At 43.1% G+C, this 21,201-nt stretch overlaps 1 protein-coding gene and 1 long non-coding RNA gene across 5 annotated transcripts; one reads left to right on the top strand and one right to left on the bottom strand.

Moving 5' to 3' along the window:
* Positions 1 to 136: 136 nt before the first annotated feature.
* mideasa (mitotic deacetylase associated SANT domain protein a) lies at positions 137 to 17,447 on the top strand. 4 transcript variants are annotated; one of them, XM_061812518.1, is made up of 13 exons: positions 137 to 247; positions 2,306 to 3,837; positions 7,175 to 7,366; positions 8,179 to 8,521; positions 10,478 to 10,544; positions 10,629 to 10,771; positions 10,875 to 10,978; positions 11,275 to 11,350; positions 12,806 to 12,894; positions 13,006 to 13,149; positions 14,770 to 14,886; positions 14,973 to 15,139; positions 16,460 to 17,447. In XM_061812518.1, the coding sequence occupies exons 2-13, from the start codon at positions 2,473 to 2,475 to the stop codon at positions 16,722 to 16,724; spliced, it is 3,072 nt and encodes a 1,023-aa protein (XP_061668502.1). In that variant the 5' UTR covers positions 137 to 247; positions 2,306 to 2,472; the 3' UTR covers positions 16,725 to 17,447. The 4 variants fall into 4 exon arrangements, with proteins under 4 accessions (XP_061668502.1, XP_061668503.1, XP_061668504.1 ...); XM_061812519.1 differs by lacking the exon at positions 137 to 247 and adding an exon at positions 1,279 to 1,393; XM_061812520.1 differs by lacking the exon at positions 137 to 247 and adding an exon at positions 1,402 to 1,921 and having other exon boundaries at positions 7,175 to 7,345.
* Positions 10,607 to 16,043, bottom strand: LOC133496672 (uncharacterized). Its single transcript, XR_009793835.1, has 3 exons — positions 15,777 to 16,043; positions 10,833 to 10,942; positions 10,607 to 10,746 (listed from the first exon to the last, which is right to left on the bottom strand). It is a non-coding gene; the product is annotated as an uncharacterized LOC133496672 (long non-coding RNA).
* Positions 17,448 to 21,201: the final 3,754 nt, after the last annotated feature.

Here is a 21,201-nt window from a genome sequence, read left to right as displayed (position 1 = left end):
CTTATTTCAAGGTATCAGGTACTCTTGAAGGTTACCGATACCAGCCACCAATGTTTACAGCTAAAAAAAAATAATCGAGAAGACTTTGAGTCCTCCTCACCAGTAGTAGGCGCTGCATTGCAGGGGCTTCACACATCGCTGAGTCAGAATCAGAATCCGCATTAAAAGAAACACTGAACCCTCATCTAACTTTTATTGTGTGCTCCCATTCTCATTGTTTTCGACAAAGTCTTCTTTTAATGGCCAGGTACAGTATTGTGGTGACTCATACATATCCATACACTCGTTAATTGTACTTTTTGCCATCTACAGTTTAATTTAATTGTCCTGCTCATCTCTACACACAGCTGGCATGGATAAATGAGATCTATTGAAAGGTGCATTATTTGACATAAATATATATATATTTTTTTCCCGACCAATTACAATTATGTAGCTGTGAATCCCTTTTCTACACTGCAATAAAAAAAAAAAGATTCTTACCAATTAATATGAAAAAAAAAGATGGGTTTTTTTTGTTTGTTTTTGTTATTACTGTCCACCTGATTAGGGCTACTTTTTCGTATTAAGTTTTAATAGTGTCATGCTCTTTACTTTTATTTGATTTTTCAATGTCACTACATAAACATTCTTTCATTGAAATCACGTGATCCACACACTGAATTGAAATGTAACACCGTTGGGATGGGACTTTTTTTTGTGTGTCTTTAGGGATCAAATTACATTTTTAAAAAACACAAATGCACATTAAATTTGGTTGAAAAGAGAAGTTAAAGTGGATGTGAATTAGTTGAAAACATTTACATTTCTCTCTAAAATGTGATTATTTTTTGTTGTTGCAACGTCTGACTTGTCTTATTAATATTTAAATTATTCATAATTAATTCAGTAATTACTTGTTAAATGCATGTATAAACATTTTTACTTGATTTATATTTTATTTCAACGAAGCAATTATTTTATTAAAAGAATTAATTTTGTGAAAAAAGCAAATTTATTCAGGACAAAATAATATATTTGCTCATGTATAAATGTCAGAGCTAAATCGGGAGAATATAGTTAATGGTTTTAGGTTAGATAACAGACAAACCTGGTGCGATGAATACACCAGAAAAATATGTGTGTTCAAGTAAATAGGAGCAGATTTTCAATCAGAATTTGACCAGATTGCATAATATTTTCAACATTCATACTTGTGAGTTTTTTCCTCATATCAAATTAGTGCCTCTGCTCAATAAAATTTGGGAAAAGCGGCTCGCCTTCGCCTGAATATTGTGTGTGCTCCGTCCGCCTCGGGCTGTGGCGGTCGCCAAACCGAGCGTACACGGATGCAGTGGTGGGCGGGGCCATCGCAGCAGGTTGGAAAACAGGATAAGCCCCGATCTGTTAGTGGGTGAGGCGCCTGTGCTGCCTTCGAGGCTTGTTTTGCATCGCTTTCTGTCCGTTTTGCACGCCCTTTCCCCCCCTCCCGCTGCGGCGTTTTTCGCACGCGCGTGTTGGACGACTTTCGACCGTCGGCGCACTTCTGCAAGCGCGACGTTCACATGTGTGGAAATCGCAGCGTTTCCACACGCCGTCGCTGCGCGAGACTAAAAGTCGGCCAAGCTGGGGGGGTGAGGTGGTGGTGGTGGTGGTGGTGGTGGGGGGAACAGAAAAGTTGCGGACGTGTTTTCCAGGAACAAGCAGGGTTCCGCGGATACAATGTGGAACATTGTAATAACGGCGTGAACGAGCACATCGGTTTCGGTGACTCGCCTGTTCGCCATATTTGCGCGCTTGGTAACTCTGCGTGAAAGTTAAGCGCGAAACCGACTTGTGACATTTGCGGCGCACGATCCCATCATGGAGCTGCACGACTTTAATCGCGATCAAGTGGACTCTTCGGGGCCGGCCGTGGAATACCGACCGTGTCATTTATGAGGTATTAATCCTACAATGTGGCGTGTGTGTTGCATAATCGCCCCCAGTGTTTCCAATGCTTCCTTATTGCTGCTTTCTTTTTTTTTTTTTCAACAGCCACCAGCGGCTGTAAGCTCCATTGCACGATCACCTTCATTTCCTGTATTTCTAGTTAGGCCAAAATAGCAGCTAAGCTCTCCAAGGGCCTCCTTGTTGCTGCTGACGAGATCAAAACGTCCCTTTTATCCAGACAAAAACATGCCATAATCTTTTGATTGTTGACATTTAAGCGCCCGTGCTCTTTGACCTTTATGTCACGGCCTCCACCCCCCACCCCATTTACTCTCTGCGTTTCTCTAGATGTAAATAATCTCCCCTACCCTCTCCCCCGTTTTTGTTTTTAAAGGTGGTGCACCCTAAAGAGGATGTGAAGAGCGGGCATCAAACGTCAGCTGCGATTCGGCGTACATTTCCTTTTGGAGGATTTTTCCTTCCACATGCCAGCTGCGTATAAAAGACCGCCCCAGGAAGTTAAAGCACACTACAAGACCTGGACGCCGGCATCTTCTCGGAATGAGTCTTCCTCCGCAAATGAGTACTGACAAGAGCAGCAAGCATCGGGCAGCGGCGGCCATGAAAGAGCCCTTGCAGCATTCGGGGGACGTTTATTACGGACTTGGACCTCCATCGTTGGAGTCCAGCCAGAGCGACACCGCTGGCAGCTCTGGTGTTTACAACCCAGAGAAAGCGCCTCAGGTTCTCCCACCATACCAACAGGTCGCCCCAGTAAAGTGGGTGCATCAGGACTCCCTTCAAGCACCCGGCTGGCCTCAGGAAGCTCCGGTGCCGGGATGGGGCCAGAACTTTGCGCCTTACATGGGTGGCGTGAACGCCCGGGGTCAGATGGCATTCCACAAGGCGGTCCACGACACGCTTCAAATGGGCGGCGAAAACCAGCAAGTTTACAGGGACGCCCCCCGGGCTCCGGCTCAGGCCCGGGGGCTGGAGTGGGAGCAGCAAGCCGTGCACCAGGCCCAGCTTCAAGCGTACCAGCACAAGGGCGTGGAACTGCAGGGCGCGGCCCACGTGCCCGCTCACAACGTGCAGGCTCCCATGCTGCAGCCCTTCCAGACGACGTTCAACAAGCAGCAGTTCCCGCCGGGGTACTACTCCGTTTTCCCGGGTAACAAAGGAATGCAGGGCTTAGCTTACGGCGAGCAGCCCAAAACCCAACAACAGCAGCAGCAGCAGCAGCTGCTTCACCACATGCAGCAGCAGCAGCAGCAGCAGCTACAACAGCAGCAGTTGCAGAAACAGCACCAACTCCAGCTCCAGCAGCAACTTCAGCAGCAGCAAATGCAACAGCAACAAATGCAGCATATGCAGCAGCAGTACCACCACCACCAACAACAACAGCAGCAGCAACTACATGAGCGACAGCAACAAATTCACAAAATGCAACAGCAGCAGCAGCAGCAGCAGGCACAAACCGTCGCCCAGCAAGACGCACAACCTCCAAATTTCGTCACGTATCAGCCCCCTGAACTTTTCCCACCCGACGCCGTGTCCAAAAAGGAGGCGGCGCCAATATCGGAGCCGCCAAAGGAAGTCGCAGCCGAGCCGCCGTACCCCTCAGAAGCTTCTGACACGACGCCGGCCGCCCCGAGGCGCTCGCGCCGCCTCTCCAGAGACGGCCAGTCCCCGCTGGCGCCGCCTTCCGACAACCTGTGGGCTCAAACCCCAAAAGAAACCTCGCAGAATGGCGTCCCGGGTGCGGAGGCCCCGAGAGGAGGGGACGCCCAAGCTGCGACGGGGGGAGTCATCCAGAGCACCCGCAGGAAAAGGAGAGCGTCCAAGGAGATCAACTTGGAGACTCTGGCCCAGAAGGCCTCGGAAATGCCCTCCATGCCAGAGTCGCTGTCTGCTTGCAGAACTGAGGTTCCCAATCCTTTATTGCATCATTTTTATTCATAGCTCGCCACACATTTATTCCTGCTTTATTACCACATTCCAAAAACATGCATTGCAGCGCAACTGAAGCGTGTGAATGTTTTTGTCTAAATGTTATCAATCGCTGTGGTTAATAACCCTTCATTACATCTGTAATTAATATTCACAGCTTGTTGAACGCAAGTCTGCCCTTCGTGCAGTTAGTTTGTGCGACAAAAGCCAAGTTGCAGTTTTTAAAGAGGAAGAACTCCCTATTTCAATGTAGAACTTCCTCCAACTCTTTCAACATCACTTTCTTGGCTGCGTCGCTGTGACTTCTGCAGTCTCTCGCGTCTGCACGCGTACGGCGCCTCTTCCAAGCGCGAGTGCCGAAAAGCGGCAACGGGTGCTCCTCCACAAACCCACCGCAACCTTTGGCGCAGCGATATAAGAGCTACGCATCCCAAAACCCTTTGCAAAGATAATGTAATATTAATGTTGACTTTAATTTCTCTGATCATAATTTACCAGTGATACGTCACATAAAATGTAACTTTTGATCTCAATTTGAAGTGATAGCTTACATTAGTTGAACTCATTTAATAGCTTTATTTTGCAACTCATTTTAATATACATCCATCCATCCATTTTCTTTTGCCGCTTATCCTCACGAGGGTCGCGGTCATTTTAATAATATACGTGAAATATTCAGACAGTAGTTTACTTAAAGAAATATTTTCAATACATTTTAGATGGTATAACCTGCTTGCAACAGTATCTCAACATCCATCCATCCATTTTCTTTGCCGCTTCTCCTCGCGAGGGTCGCAGGGATTGCTGGAGCCTGTCCCAGGGGTACACCCTGAACTGGTTGCCTGCCAATCGCAGGGCACATAGAGACAAAAAGCCGCACTCGCAATCACACTTATGGCCAATTAAGTGTCCAATTAATGTTGCATGTTTTGGGGATGTGGGAAGAAACCGGAATACCCAGAGAAAACCCACGCAGGCACGGGGAGAACATGCAAACTCCGCGCAGGATCGAACCCGGGTCCTCAGAACTGCGAGGTCGACGCTTTACCAGCTGAGCCCACCGTGCCGCCGAGTTGAAATCATTTAATAGCTTTATTTTGCAACTCATTTGAAGATCCTATTTCAATTATTTCGATGGTAATATATTGAAAAAAATATATTTTTAATACATTTTAGATGGTGTAACATTCAACAGTATGTCAACACTATTTACAAAATATATATACATTATTTATTTTATTTATATATATATATATATATATTACGGACTAAGGAAACTGTTTAGCGATGTACAGTACATGTCCTAGACATTTTGCTGATTTAACTAATGACAATTCATTTCTTTAGTTAAATCAATAATTGCGTACAGCACAGCTAAACCGATTCACATTAAACACACCACGTACCCTAATACATGCAGCTTTTCCGGTTGTTGTTAACCATCAAACTACCAATCATTTGCATATTTTGTACTTCCTGATGAGTTCATTGAGTGGCTACTTTTGTTAGTGCATAATCATAATAATAACTAACTGCACCCACATCTAGTGAGCGCAGGTCTCCGACTGGTGAGAGTGCAAGTCATCTAGCCGCCGTTGCGCACAAATGTGCAGCGGCAGCTGCATGTCTGCACACCTCCACATTCCTCAGGCTCTCGCTCGCTCAGTCGTCGAGGACTCCGAGGGAGGGGCCGGGCCGGCGAGCCCAACAGTTGCGCTGCCTTCATTGCCTTGAACGCGCCAAAGCGCTTTCTCAATGCCGGCCACGACAAACAGCTGATGAGCTAATCTCGCCAACGCAGAACGCAACTGTGCTCTTGCTGGGTTCTGCTCTCTTCGTTGCTGACCGTCAGTCGATTTTGACGTGATTCTAAATTTCTAGTGTGGGTGAATGGGGGATAAATTCCTAATTTCATATGTACCTTTCACCGAAATGCATGAGCGCAGTCAGTGAATGGAGTTGTCTTTAACAACAGCCTCTCAAATAGTCACACACGCCTTTATTTCTCACTCGTTTACTCTTTCTATTTAATACAAATATATTATAACAATATTATAATGTAGCTACATTAGCTAGAGCAATTAACTTCTTTGCACCATATTCTGTGCAGTTCAGTAAGAAATAAAAGTATAAACATGTAGGGGCAGAAGCACACTTTGGATCTGATGCAAGCGTTCTGTACCGCTTATCCACATGAGTTGTGGGTGTACCGGAGCCTATCCTAGATGACTTTGGACAAGTGGCGGGGTGCACCCTGAACTGGTCGCCAGACAATCGCAAGGCACGAATAGACAAACAATCATTCGCCTCCTACTGACAATTTAGATTCGTGAGTGCTTTTGCAATGTGGGGCGAAACCGCAGCACCCGGAGAACACAGCGATCACACTAAAATTGTTAAAAACAAACAAAAAAAAAAACGGAAATTTTACCTCTTAGGGAAAATTATTATTATTATTTTTTTTTAATTCACATGACAGATCTGCAAGAAAATTTACAATTCATATCTTTACTTTTTGCAACAACCTCGCTTTGGTCCTGGCATTTCTAGCACATTTTTCTTCATTTAATTGTCAAAATGCAATGAGTGATTTTTTTTTTTTTTCCCCTAAAATAATTTTTTAATTTCCTTTTATCTTTTGATGAAAAAAAAAAAAATCCAACATCCGATCTATAAATGATGATTTTTATAGGCAGTTACAGTTATCATTTTGTTTTTATGGAAAATGCATTGGTTTTGTCTTTTTTTTTAACTGATGCTTCAAAAGATGCAAACGCTAATATATGTAAAAAAATATTCCTCAAATTAATTCAGTTTCGGTTTTAGTCCTGTTTTCTGACATATTTATAGTTTAGGTCAACAATGACTGAAGAGTACTAGACTATAAGTAAGAACAGTTTTACTGCCAGAATTAAAATATTATTTAAATTTCATCTTATAAGTATTTACAGTATTACTACATACACAGAATATATAAAGAATATTATTCTTCTTTACTTTTAATTCACTAGACTATACTTTGATTTTGCATGCTTCAACTTCACATTTTATGAAAATATATTCATCATTGTAAGTAAATCCTATTTGAATAATTTAGTATTTTTGGGGGGTGCCTGTTGCTAATATTTCCCTGGCCAAAAAGAATGTAATTTGAACACATATTTGTTAGTTATGTCATAGCTTTGTCTTTAAATCTGATGAAAAAAAAAAGTACATTTGGTAACAAAGAGGTTTATTATTTACTGTAAATAAAAATAAGTGACTGTTGTGTGTGGGTGAATAATACACCTGCTCTGCCTTTGTTCCCCAACAGGGAGGCGGCCCTCAGGGCAAGCAAGCCACCATGGTCCCGTTAATCATGCCGGTGTCGGTGCCAGTGCACAGGATGCAAATAGCCGGCCACGGCGCGTCGGCGCAGGGACGAGCGACATCCGAATGCAAACCGTCCGTCATCGTGGCTCGGCGCAGATCCCTCCGAAATTCGGTGACAGACAGCTTGGAGCAGGTTGCTTCTTGAAGGATTTAACGCCGGCTTTGCTTTTGCAGATTTCAAACACGATCTCACCTTTCTCAGACGTAATTAAATGGCTGGCAACATTTTTAACGTTAGCGCGGCAGAAGGGTGATGACTTTATAAATGTATTTAAAATCAAGAAACTTTTAACTTGTATTTACATGTGCTGTATTTCCCTATTTAGTAGATGGTAGGTACAGTTAGAGGATTCCAAATATAAATGGATATATATATTTTTTTGGAATTTATATTTCTAATCACACAGAGATTTCTATGTGATGAAGATTTCAAATGACTTTTGATGGTACGCTAGTGCTTAAAGCGTCTGCCTCAGAGTTCTGAGGTTTGGGGTTTGTTTCTTGCTTCCAGCATTCTTGTGTGGGGTTTTCTTTCTCCGCTGAGAAAACGGTGACACAATGTGCCTTGGGATTTTGGCCATTTTTATTGTCTATGACGGCGAAAGGGGATTTGTGTCTTTTACTACGGCCGACTGGGTTTTTCCATCCACACCGGATGGTCGAGACTGTCTCAGTGCGAATGGTTGTTTATCTATATGTGGCCTAAGATTGACTGGTGACCAGTCCAGGGTGTGTCCAACTTTAGCTGGGATAGGTTATAGTTTGTCCAAAAGGTCACACAATTTGACCATACGCATAACAATTAACATAAAAATAATAGAAGGCATCTATTCTAGGCGTACCATCTTTTATTCCACCATTTGGGGCAATATAATACCTGCTGTATCAAAGTGATTGATTTTGAGACCAGATTCTAAAGTTCCCTTCGATCCTTCCTCGATCTAGGAGGGAGAGAATGATCCTGGACTGGACGAGGAGGGGAAAACCAAACAAAAGCGCAGACCCCGGCCGGAGCCTCTCATCATACCTCCTCCCAGACCTTCCACGTTGATCCCGGCGTCCGTTTACTCCAGCATCTCCGCCTACCAGAGCAACCTGCGCTCCCCCGTCCGCCTGCCGGAAAACCCGCTCACCTTGCCCCCCTACACGCCGCCCCCCATCCTATCTCCCGTGCGAGAAGGCTCAGGACTCTACTTCTCCACTTTCCTCACCAACTATGCCGTCACCAACCAAATTCTCCCGCCCCTGCCTACACCCAAGTCAGCCACCAGAAGCCTCCTGCGCTCCAGTGAGTCCTCATTTTATTCTCATGTGGGCACGGAAAGTTGTTTTGAGATTTATTTTGATATCCTTGCAATCCAGTATCAGGTCCATGTACTAGTACGTGGTTAGTTCTCACTGTCCAGACAACTTTGATAAAGAATAAAGGACTATTGGTACTTTATTCTGACTAGCACTGAAATTACTGCTACGTTGCATTTAAAACAATTTCCAGTCTTTGTTTATGGCCGATGCTATTTGGATCTCCTGTGCATCTTTCCTGCGCCTGCCAGTCAAACCGAGCTGCTCCACACTGTGGGAGACATTGAACCGGAGGAGAATATTTACAATATCTGAGACCTGTTGTGCTGTTGGTTGTCAAAACAGACGAGACAGATATTCAAAGAGATCATTCTATGGAATACCAGCTGAAAAGAACAGAAAATATCGGTGGATTTCGGCAACTAAACGTGATGGATGGTCCCCAGCTAAAATACACACACACACCCGTGTAGCGATCGTTTCATTTCAGATAGGAACTATTCTTCTCATCTCAAATTCCCAAGAAGTATTTATAATGCCAAATTGGCTCAGTTGAGAACAATGCGTATTAAAATAAAAAAATGTCTGTTGCAGAGGTTTATGGAGGTTAAGTGTGGGCGCAATTGCTTCCGTGTTCCGTAGAGATGACTGTCCCTTTCTTTTTTTTTTTCTTTTTTTCAATCATAATTAGTGAATGCGAGTTTGTGTAAAACCAGGGGTCATTTATTTAAATACTGGTATTTGTATTGAATACTATTTGAAAAGATCGATGGATTCCGATAAAGGTTAACGTGTGGCCGAACACACTTCTGCGTTCACGAGCTGTCAAAACCGTCACTATGTGGGATTTATTCCTGATGAGAACAGATCCAGCAACGAAGTATTCATATGATCCCAGACTTTTATACGCTGTCAAACCTTTTTTGGTGTAAATCTCAACGACTTATTAACCAGATCCGCGTGTAGGTCCAGTTGTCCAAGACAAGCGGAAGCAAATTAAGTCAAATTTCTCATCTCATCTTTGGTATTAAATACGGGTCCTCTATGCCGAGTTTATAAAATTTTTCCACATACCTTTGTTTATTTTCACCTTTTAAATGTCTGGGCGTCGTGCTATAAGACGTATTTTCGTGTCGTCTCCAACCGACTTTGCATTGAACCATGCTTTGTTTGACCGGCAATATGGCGACGTAAACAAAAGTCATGTGATTTTATGACGTAGGTGCACGAGCTCTATAGCGCTCCACTGACGTCACGGTGGAAGGATGCGTTCATGAACCTAATCCGAGAAGCTGGCAGCGCGACAATGAAGTCAAGCGTTGAGTAGGGAGATAGGGAGAAGGTGACTATCTAGAAAGGTGTCAGTAGTTCCCTGCCAGCGAGGATTTATGGCACCAATGGGCTTAAAACGATCAGTACAGGAAGGGATCCTGGTCAAAGTAAGCCTTTTTTGTTTACTAAGACAGCATTCTCTTGTTCCGGTTCAATAGTTTTTAAATAAATTTGTTGGACTAGAACGTATTTATTTCAGAATAGTACACAGAGTAATTTCATTTTGACTCGGAAGTCATTCGTTACTGTCAACATGAATAAAAAAACAGGGAAGTAGAGTGCGAGTTTGAGCCGTACTTACTCGTCACTTATTAGCATTGTGGTGCTACAGTTGGACCAAGTTGTGTTACTTGAGCAGTACAGTAGGTTATCACTCAGATTTAATAGCACAAATAGTGGAAAAAGTATGGGTGATACACTGTCCTTGTACAAGTGTGTCCTAGTCATTTTACTAGTGTCTTACTAGCTTCAGAACCCATTTGGCGGTGGCACAGAGGGATATCAAATAAATCCTTAAACGGCTTTCCATAGTGTGGGAATTTTCTACCAGCTTGACGTCATCCAGTCACAGCCCATTTTTCTGAAATAGTTTTATTTTTATTTTTTCCAGCAAGTTCAGACATCACACCGCCGGTCCTGCCCTTGATCACCGACGCCACGCCCGTCAGCCTCGAGCCGTAAGCCGGAGCTCCGCGAGTAAAACTTTGAGGCGACTGACGCCCCGCCAGCATCTCACCCACTTGCTTCCTTTTGGTGTGCAGGCGCATCAACATCGGGCAGCAGTACCAAGCGGAAATTCCCGAGTTGCGGCAGCAGAATTTGGCTCAGTTGGACGCGCACAAGGCCGAGTTGGTTTGGCTCCCTTTGCACGACGGCCATCTTAAAAACGCAGCACACGATAGGGGTTCGTGGATTTCATAAAACATGGTTTTTACTTGCACTTTCATCACTTTCTGCCCACTCACTAATCCTCCCCCTCGTCCTCCTCCTCATGTTGTCCTTTCTAGTGGAGAATCTGATGAACATGGCTTGTTCCAGTGTGCTCAGCGGAGGAGGAACCAACCAGGAGCTCGCTCTGCATTGTTTACATGAAAGTGGAGGAGATTTATTTGTGAGTACGTTATGATTGGAGCAATTTATTATTGGAATGTACTACATACTTTTCAGAGGCTGATAGTAAGACAGCACAAATGTACATATTTCACCTGTGAAAGTTTAGGCATGACACATTACATGATACATGTCTGGGTTGACAAATCGGGTACTTTTACAAACGCATACGACCAGTTAATTACTGCATTGCTTTTATTTCATATCGACCTGCATGATGCCAGAAACAACGGGAGGATGAATTAGTAAGATGGATGCATTATGAAAAGCAATGTGGTTTTTTTTGTTTTTTTTTAGGAAACCCTCAGCCGTTTACTGCATCAGGAGCATATCTTCCCAAAAGGACATCACCTGGCACATTATCATTACTCAGGTAAATTGTGTCAATAAAAGATTGTGCGTTCCATAACATTATGTACTTATGATTGGTGAATATTCGTGAAGTGCTGTTGCTTTTGGCAAAGGTGGGATATTAAATTGTTGGGGTTATAAATGTGTAGCGCATAGTATAACTGTGTTTAGCACGGCTCTTGGTTGGAATCTCGGCTGAGGTTCTCCTTTGTGGCGTTTGCGTGTTCTGCCTGTGCTTGTGTGGGTTTTTTTGCAGTTGGTTTCCAAAACATACATACTAAGAATATACAGGACTATAAGTTGTCCATAGGTGAGAATGTTTGTTGGTCTCACTCTGAGTCATCGGCACATGTAGAAAGTGTTGTCACTCGTAAACCGTTCACCTAATTTGGATGTAGATTAAGTGGTGTCAAATGACAGCTGAATGTATGCCGTTAAAACACAATTTGCTTGTTTCATTTCAAATGGTGGTGTTTGAATGGAAAAAGATGAGAATTGTGTCCATGTCCCAATATATATGGACCTGACCACCACCTCGTGGTGGTGGTAGCGCTTTGGCATTAGCATGCATGGTTCCCAATGGAACTAGTTGCCTTGTGTTTATTGAAGATCTGTGACAGCTTACAAAAGCGGCTGGGTGAATTCTGAAGTGTTTTGGGCAATATTAATTGCTCATATTCAGCCAAATGCTTCAGAACCCATTAGCCGGTGAGCTGAATATACTACTGAAACCAACCAAAGGTTTTTACGTCAAGGAAGGGGAATGTTATGCAATGGCTGAGTCAATCACCCAAGCTGAATCCAAATGAGCATACATTTCGCTTGCTGAAAACAAAACAGTGATGGGCAACGCCCCAGGAACAAACAAAAACTAAACACGGTTATAGTAGATGCCTGACAGCATCACCAGGGATGAAATCCAGTGTCTGATGATGTCTATGTGTTCCAGACTTCTGGTTGTATTTGACTCCAAATGATCTACAATGGTGCCTTGACTTACCAAATTAATCCATTCCAGAAGTCGTTTCGTAATATGAAATTTTCTCAAGTAGAAACACGTTCTACATGGAAATAGCCTAATCTGTTCCAAGGCTAATCCAGAATTTCTTTTGTGACTACAGACAAATGTTTTCCGGGGAGGCGTTTCGTAACCGGAATGTTTCGTTAGTAGAGACTTTCTTAAGTAGAGTTACCACTGTTTTGAAAAAGTGAAAGTTTAATTGACTTTGTTCAATATATATATTACGGGAAGTGAACCAGCTGACATTGATCTGTTAGATTGAAATTCTGCGACCGCAATAACGTAATGTTGGGACTGAGTCGTCTTTGAAAACTACTTTTCATTTGTTTAACGAGTGAATTAAGTTGGCCGCCGTTACTACCAACATGAAGGTGGAGTCCAACTTTGAAAGTAGCAAAAGAGGTCCTCATTTTGAGTTTCATCTCTTAACATAAAAATGTCTGCATTTCCTCACAGGCTCCGACAGGTGGAGTGCAGAAGAGAAGCATTACTTCAACAAAGGGATGTCTGCCTACAGGAAGGACTTCATCTTGGTGCAGAAACTGGTACGCCTTTTCACTTCAGTTTACAAAAGATGACGAGAACGCATTTTCCCTTCCAGTCGTGAATGGATGGGTACAGAAAGTCTTCACAGGCAGGTTATTTTCCATTTCCAGGTGCAGACCAAGACAGTGGCTCAGTGTGTTGAGTTCTACTACACGTACAAAAAGCAGGTGAAGATCGCCCGCAATGGGATTTTGACCTACGGCCCTTCAAACTCACCCGTGGATAGAAACGCAGAGGCTGTAGTGGACATTAAGGTAGAGATCGCTTTGCTTCGGATTTCAAACGGCTCTTTTAAAATTGCGGCCTTGGCACCAACACAAAAACTGCTTCAATAATTTGCCTTGCAATTGATTCTTAATTCTGATTCCACAAAGGCAATAATAACCAGAGATCCTGTGTGTTTTGATTATTGGTGGAATTCGCATGGATTTTCTCTGGGTATACCAGCTTCCTCCCACTTTCCGAAATCATGCGCGGGTTTAAATTTTCAGATCTAGGGTCCAGAAAATGCTAGGGTGGATTTTCTGACATTATTTAAAAAACAACTAAATTCATCACCGCTATTAATCTTTTAGATCTGATCATAACGCCCCACCTTCAAACATTTTTAAACTAAAACACCAAAGTTATGATTAATATTATTGATTATTATTATTCGCTTTGCCCCTAATGAAAATTGGGCCCTCTAATGAGTAAGTAGTAGAGTAAGTCATTCATTTTGCATACAATAAAAAAAAATGTGAAAATCTGACAAAAGTATAAATCAATAAAAATCGGATGCCTTCTGATTGGCTGGTGACCAAGTCAGCGCCGCCCAAAAGTAAAAATGGATGTGGGGCTAGTTTGCTAATTTTTAGCTTGGGGGAAGTGAAAATGGCAAAATTGTGAGGAAAGAAAAACAGGGCCATGTAGTGGGGCACTGCCACGAATTGCCCAAGGGTCAAAATTAGCCTTTTTGGGGGGTAACTACCATAATTCCCGGCCTACAGAGCGCACCTAGTTACAAGGCTCACCGAGTACATTTGTAACGGAAATACCATATGGTACATACATGCACCGCAGGTGTGTAAAAGCCACCTTGAAACACAAGATATTTACAAAGACAGTACACAAAAAAAGTTTCAAGCTAATCCTAGCGCCACGCTAACAGGGCCGGTTAAAATAAAACTTAATGGTAAATATCACGAAGACACGCTAGCACAGCGCTAACAGGGCCGGTAAAAGTCACTTCCTCGGCACATATATTCCACCGGTCTCATTCTTACCTTTTCCGCTCGAATGCCCCCTTGCGACCGTGAGGAAAAAATGCACAAATCAGCCGGATCACCGCATAAACCGCAGGGTTGAAAGCGTGTGGGGATAAAAGTCGCAGCTTGTTGGACGGAAATTACGATATTCATTTGGGAAAACAAAAGACAAAATTCCAACCCTCACAAAGCAAATCTAAACAAACACAAGTTTCAAGGATGGTACGTAATATAAAGCACAAAACACCATAGTATCAAACATATTTACAAATAGTCAATTTCCACCATTCATCACCCAAATCTTTTTGGAGGCATATGGAGTAAATTATTTTGATCCAGATTATGTATGTCGTAGATGTTTTACAGCAGTTAACGGCCTACCTTTTGGGCAGACTCTCCGGAGCCAATGTTATGTGATAGCTTGTTAAAAATTCTTATAAAGTTGCATAATCCCATGGAAAGTTTCCAATTTGGAAAGCATTTCAGAAATTTCCCAGTCTAACTCCCCCATGGAAATGTCCCAGGAATGTTCATCCACATTCCAACCCTAGCTATGAATGCAAAAATAACCTCTAGTGGGGTTTTTTGGGTTACACCCGAAGATGAGACTACTTTGGGATTCCTTAGAGTTCTCAGCAGTCCAAACCGACCCACCTTCACGTGGAGCACAAGAAGGAGCAGTCTTATGAGCAGGAGAGCAATCAGCAGGCCATGGTGGCTCACTCATTACAGGCTCATGACTATGTAAGTGTTGGACCTGCTGGACTTCAAAACTATAAACCAGTGACGTATGTATCCATTCCTTAACAACAAACCACTTTGTTCTCTAGGCGGGTACTGTTCTGGTGGTCAAAGAGCCGGAGAACGTTCTCAAGGATGCCGCCTACACATCGGCTCCGCACAGGCCTCAGAGCAATGCTGTGGCCAAGAAGACCAAAGCGCCGGTCAAGCCCGTGCAAGATCCCGATGCAGTATTTCCGTGCAAGAAGTGTGGCAGGTACGACCAGAAACGCCATTACAGGAAGTCTTCTTGTATTTTATTTAATAACATCATCATTCCTGGTAGCAGGTGGGGACACCTTTTCTGGAGTTAGCAGTGCAACAAGTGGGGCAAGTGTTAAAGCTTACCGCTAACTGCAAAGGTTGCCTTCAAAACCTTTATCTCTTCTCCCCCCCCCCCCCCCCCATTTTCACTCATAACACATACTGAGTCATGTGGTTATATAAAAAATAAATTAAAATGGGCAGTATGGTGAACAAGTGGTTAGCAGATTTGCTTTACAGTTTTGGATATGCAACCTGGGTTCTCTGACTTCCTCCTGCATTTCAAAACATCCAAACACAAAAAATACAGTTAATTCATGTATGTACCGTAATTCCCGGCCTACAGAGCGCACCTGCTTACAAGCCTCACCGAGTACATTTGTAAAGGAAATAACATTTGGTACATACATACGCCACAGCTGTGTAAAAGCCGCAAGTCCCCACATTGGAACACAAGCTAGTTACAAAGAAAGACGGTACACAGAAAGAGTTGAATACTAACGCTAGTGCTAACGCTAGCACGACGCTAACGCTAGTGCTAAAGCTAGCGCCGTGCTAACGCTAACAAGGCTGGTTAAAATTAAACTTACCGGTAAATATCACTGAGACACGCCAATAACACAGCAGCAACACGGTAGCACAGCGCTAACAGGACCGCTAAAAGCCACTTCCTCGGCACATATATTCCACCGGTCTCACTCTTACCTTTTCCACTCAAGTGCCCCCTTGCGGCCATTAGAAAAAACTCACAAATTAGGCGCATCACCACATCCGGCGTAAAAATTGTGCCAAACATATATGTGTGTTCATCTGAGATGACACGCTGTGGCGACCCCAAAAGGGACAAGCCGAAAGAAACTTACTTACCACATAAACCGCAGGGTTGAAAACGTGTGGAAAAAAAGTCACCGCTTGTATTCCGGAAATTACGGTATGTATAAATAATATGATAAATATTGGGTTGCTACTTTATAGGTTTTGTCTATTGCTGGCATGGTCTGGAACGTAATCCGTCATAAACAAAATGATTAATGTAATCCTATTGTAATTGAAATCTTATTATTATTGTAATTGGTTTACATTACTGGCACCATTTTGAAAGTAACTTCCCCAACACTGCCTGTATGTAAAGCAAAAATTATTATGCAGTCCAAAAAACAACTGTACAATTATTTTTTGAGGTTAAAGGTGTTTCACTAAGTCCCCAAAGTATTTCTAAATGTATTAATTTATATCCATGCCCTGACTGATGTTACTGTGTGTGTGTGTCAAGGGTGTTCAACAAAGTGAAAAGTCGCAGCGCCCACATGAAAAGCCACGCAGAGCAAGAGAAGAAAGCCGCCGCCCTGCGCCAGAGGGCGGCGGAAGAGCAGGCGGCGGTCGCCGCCGCCCAAGCCCGCAAGGAGGCCTTGTTGGCGGTGGCGTCGGCGGCATCTCACCAGGGCGGCAACGGAGTACAGAACCAGGAGGAGCCGAGCAGCCAGGAGGACTCATCAGAGGGCGAGGAGGAGGACGATAACGACGAGGACTGGCACTGAGACCAAACTAAACTTTTGCGGTTAAATGGATTTGAAGGGGCAGACCAGAATGATCAACAAGAGCTGAATAAGCACACGAGGAACCTTTTAAGTCTTCCTGTGGAACTCTTGCACTCCTTTCCTGGCCGATTAAGGATTTTTTTTTTTTTTTTTTTGTATTCCTCAGTCAGGCCGGCACTCCACATTTTCACACCTTTGTATCATTTTCAAGATTACAAATGACTTTATTTTTGTCGAAATGCACTTATGCAGTACGCTTTTGCCATTGTTGCCTTTTTACAATACTGTGTATCCTTTATTTAATTGACAATATGTCATGAATATTAGGCATTTTCAGTATAGGGACTTGCTCTGGGTTGTTTGGTAAACATGATCAGGTAGTCTGTAATTTACACGGAACAAAATGATGTTTGTGGTTCCTTTGATTCGAATGAGCCCCTTGGCTTGTTTTCAAAATATTTTGTTTGTGCGTGTGTGTGTGTGTGTGGGAGGAGGGGGGAATGCTGCATTGAATGTTGCTGATTCTATTTTAAGTTTGGTTGTACACTTATTTTTACAGTTGAATAACCTTTAAAAGTAATATGTACAAAAAGTAAATATAAAGTTTGCTGTATTTATGCATTTTTAAGCAATTTTAATATAAAAAAAAGAATCCTATTAGATGCAGTATAACTTGTGAATTGAAAAAAAAAAAAACAATTAAAAAGTGCTGAGAACAATCAATGAGTCGTTTTATTTTGTTGTTGGTGGTGAGTTTGTGTTCAAGGGTCATTGATTTTAAAATAGATAAATGTGCCACACCAGTTCTAGATGAGGTTAGAAAAAAATTTGTTGATAAAGCAATTTAACAATTATTCAATTATAGAAATGGAAACAAGCTGGACGTCACGGTGCCTCATCTGGTAAAGCGTTGGCCTCACAGTTCTGAGGACCTGGGTTTGATCCCGGACCCGCCTCTATGGAGCTTGCATGTTCTCGCGTGCCTGCGTGGGTTTTCTCCGGCCGGGCACTCTGGTTTCCTCCCACTTCCCAAAAACATCCAACATTACTTGGACACTAAATGAGGGGTATCAAACTAATTTTTTTGTGGGGTCACATTGTAGTTCGGGTTTCCCTCAGAGGTCCGTTTTGACTGTGAAACAACAAAAGTGTTTTATCGTCTCATCATGTTTACATAATTTATGAACTGGAATCCGAATCAGAAATAAAGGTAACGTGTTTTTCAACCATTCATGTTTGGTAACACAAAAATGCCTATAATATTACAACTTCATCATTTATGATATAAGGACAATTTGAAATTTTGGTACAGATTTTTACAAGAATCAGGAAAATGGAATGTCTAGATTTGGCTTCACGGGCCGCAAAAGAATCATGTTGGGGGCCGGATCTGGCCCCCGGGCCTTGAGTTTGACACTTTAGAGTTTAAATTGCCCCTAGGTGTGATTGTGAGTGCGATTGGGTGTTTGTCTCCATGTGCCCTGGGATTGGCTGGCAACCAGTTCAGGGTGCAGGGCGTACCCCGCCTCCTGGCGGTTGACAGCTGGGATAGGCTCCAGCACTCCCTCGTGAGGATAAGCGTAAAATGGATGGATGGAAACGAGCAGTTGTAGGTTGCAACATCTGCACTGAAGTCAATTTAGTCACATGTAAAGTAAAAGCCAGTTGTACGTTTTGCTTGTTAATGTGTGCCAGTCGCATCTCAGTTTGAGTTTGAATTTCTGCGTTTTTCAGCATTGAAATCAAATTTTGCATTTTCAAACCCATTTAAGTGCAGTATTCACTTCCTGTATATATATATATACATATATATATACATATATATTCTGTATTATGACACACGACAGCCAAGCTGCATTTCACATTCTGTTCAGCAAAGGGCGTCATTATGATGAAGATTGAACAAAAGTGAACGGCGTTACTGTAGATGTGTCCACATGGGGGCTCTGTGTACACTTCGATCCGATCCAAGCACTTTAGAGAATATGCTCAGTAAAGGATAGCCTAGGATGTCACTCATTCAAATGCAGTGTCCCATTTGTTTTTGTTTGTCCATCTTTACGTTTTACACTATTATTTTGTCCTTAGATTGTTTGGACAGAGCAAGTCACAGGAAGTTCAAATACCGAAACACACCCGTAATTAATACAATGAATAATCTGCAACTCTGGTAAGCACGATATATTTTATGTCAATCTTTTGTGTTTTTGTCATCTTATTTGAAAATATTGTTTTGAGCTGCTTCAGATAATGTAGAATGTTCTTTTATACTCACATTATGATACGATAGTGGTGGAATATTAAGTCAGGTAAGGCTCAGGTACTAAATCCAGTGACTTGGCCCAGCTTGTTTGAGCTAAAAGTTTCGGAGCCAGTTGTGCATCAAGGCCATGCCGCACTACTTTGTCACGTTTTTTTTTTTTTTTTTTTTACGTCACACGCATGTCACCCCTCCAGCCTTGCTTACATCCAAGTGTCCTCGACGGGGGCCCCGAATCACTCCATGTAATAACTACAGAGGCCATATAAGTGACAAAGCAGTAAAATTTCAATGGCCTTGAGCGATGTCATCTGCGCCCCATCTCCCCACACCCCCTTGACCTTTTGACCGGTGACACCTATGGCTTGATTGCTTAACCGTCCGTCATGTTGATGCTCTGCATTTTCAAAGAAGACGCCATCCTCATTTGCTGGCGAACTTTAATGGAATTAAACCCTCCACCCGCCCCTCCTGCCCCACCACATCAGGGTTTTAGCCACAGTCAGCAGCGTTCCTCTTTCATGCTTGTTCAAATAGCCCGTCTTTGATTGCATCTATCTCTCAGCGGACTGACGCTAGCATGTTTTCGAACAGTTGCCGTTCTGTTTGATTTACAGGAACATGTACAATTTCCCTTAAAGGAGACATGTATTGCCCCCCGCCCCCCAGCCCCCACAATATCAAACAGCCTGTGACGTTCTTTCATCAAAATACCCCACGGATCAAGAAAGACTTCATATTTTAAACATCCTCGTTCCAGTATGGTGAAGTATCCATCCATCCATCCATCCATCCATCCATCCATCCATCCATCCATCCATCCATCCATTTTCTTTTCCGCTTATCCTCACAAGGGTCGGGGTGAGTGCTGGAGCCTATCCCAGCTGTCAACGGGCAAGTTAGGAGGCAGGGTTATACCCTGAACTGATTGCCAGCCAATCGCAGGGCACATAGAGACAAACAACCAATCGCACTCACAATCACACCTAGGGGCAATTTAGAGTGTCCAATTAATGTTGCGTGTTTTTGGGATGTGGGAGGAAACCGGAGTGCTGGAGGAAACCCACGCAGGCACGGGGAGAACATGCAAACTCCACACAGGTGGGCCTGGGATTGAAACCGGGACCTCAGAACTGTGACTCCAACGCTTTATCATGGTGAAGTAATGAAAACCAAATAAGTATTTCTACTCCTTATTCATAATACTGTTCGTATGTGACTTATGAACACAAAATACAACACCCCCCACACCCCCCACCGCCACGTCACCCACAACATCACGAGCAATCAAGTAAGTGCAGTGCAAGTCGTACCAATACAGAATACATAGTATTTTACAACAATGCTTAACTATTTTTGTCATTTCACATGTTCCTTGGGCTGAAAATCAAAGCGTGGAGAGTCTCTGACAACAAAATGCACTGGTGCAGTCAGTGAATACGGCGCTCAGTCAGATGTCCCTCAACCAAATCTATCCTGGAATTTTTCATCCCTTGAAGTAAACAACATTTCACCCCTTGACGATCAACGAAAACAACCAAAATTGTTTTTTCAATTACGGCAGCAAGTAGCATGCTATGCACTCTCGTGACTATTTCATTACTTTAAACGACCCTCAAGCAAATCTATCAAAATTTTCCAATTCCTATCAGAACGCTGAGTATTCCCTTGTTTTGTCAAACAATACTCAACTAAATGCACGTTGATTTTCTGATTTTTTTTTTTTAAAAAAAAGCAACATGTAATAACACTGTTATGACTATTCCAGCACTTTTTTTTTCCCGGCCAGCCGGCCCTCAACCTAACTGATCCTGACTGTGATTCCTAGCACCAATCTGACTTCTATCCAAACTTCCCCGAGGCCAACTTTCCCCACTCAACATTCATCGTGTAATAAGCCATTAAATGATACGCATACGCATCTGCTGGGATGAAACTCATAAAAGCATCAAATACAAGAAATTACGACGCAATGCCCGCCTCGTAACAATCGTTGATTTCTTTGTTTCGTGTGCCCAAATGAAGACAGTGTCACATAAATCCTGTTGGGTTATTGTGCGCGTCCATCAATTGCGGTATTTTGCGCTGATGCGCGTGAATCTAAACAAGAATTATCGACTCCCTGAGAACAAAGAGAGCGCTGTTAGTTCAGTTTGATGGCAACAATTTACGCCCCGTGTGTTATTAGACAAGACATTTGGCTCGCCCCGCGATGAC

The sequence above is a fragment of the Syngnathoides biaculeatus genome, chromosome 23 (genome assembly GCF_019802595.1).
Source record: "Syngnathoides biaculeatus isolate LvHL_M chromosome 23, ASM1980259v1, whole genome shotgun sequence".
NCBI classification, from domain to species: Eukaryota; Metazoa; Chordata; class Actinopteri; order Syngnathiformes; family Syngnathidae; genus Syngnathoides; species Syngnathoides biaculeatus.
This window is presented reverse-complemented; position numbering and strand designations above follow the sequence as displayed.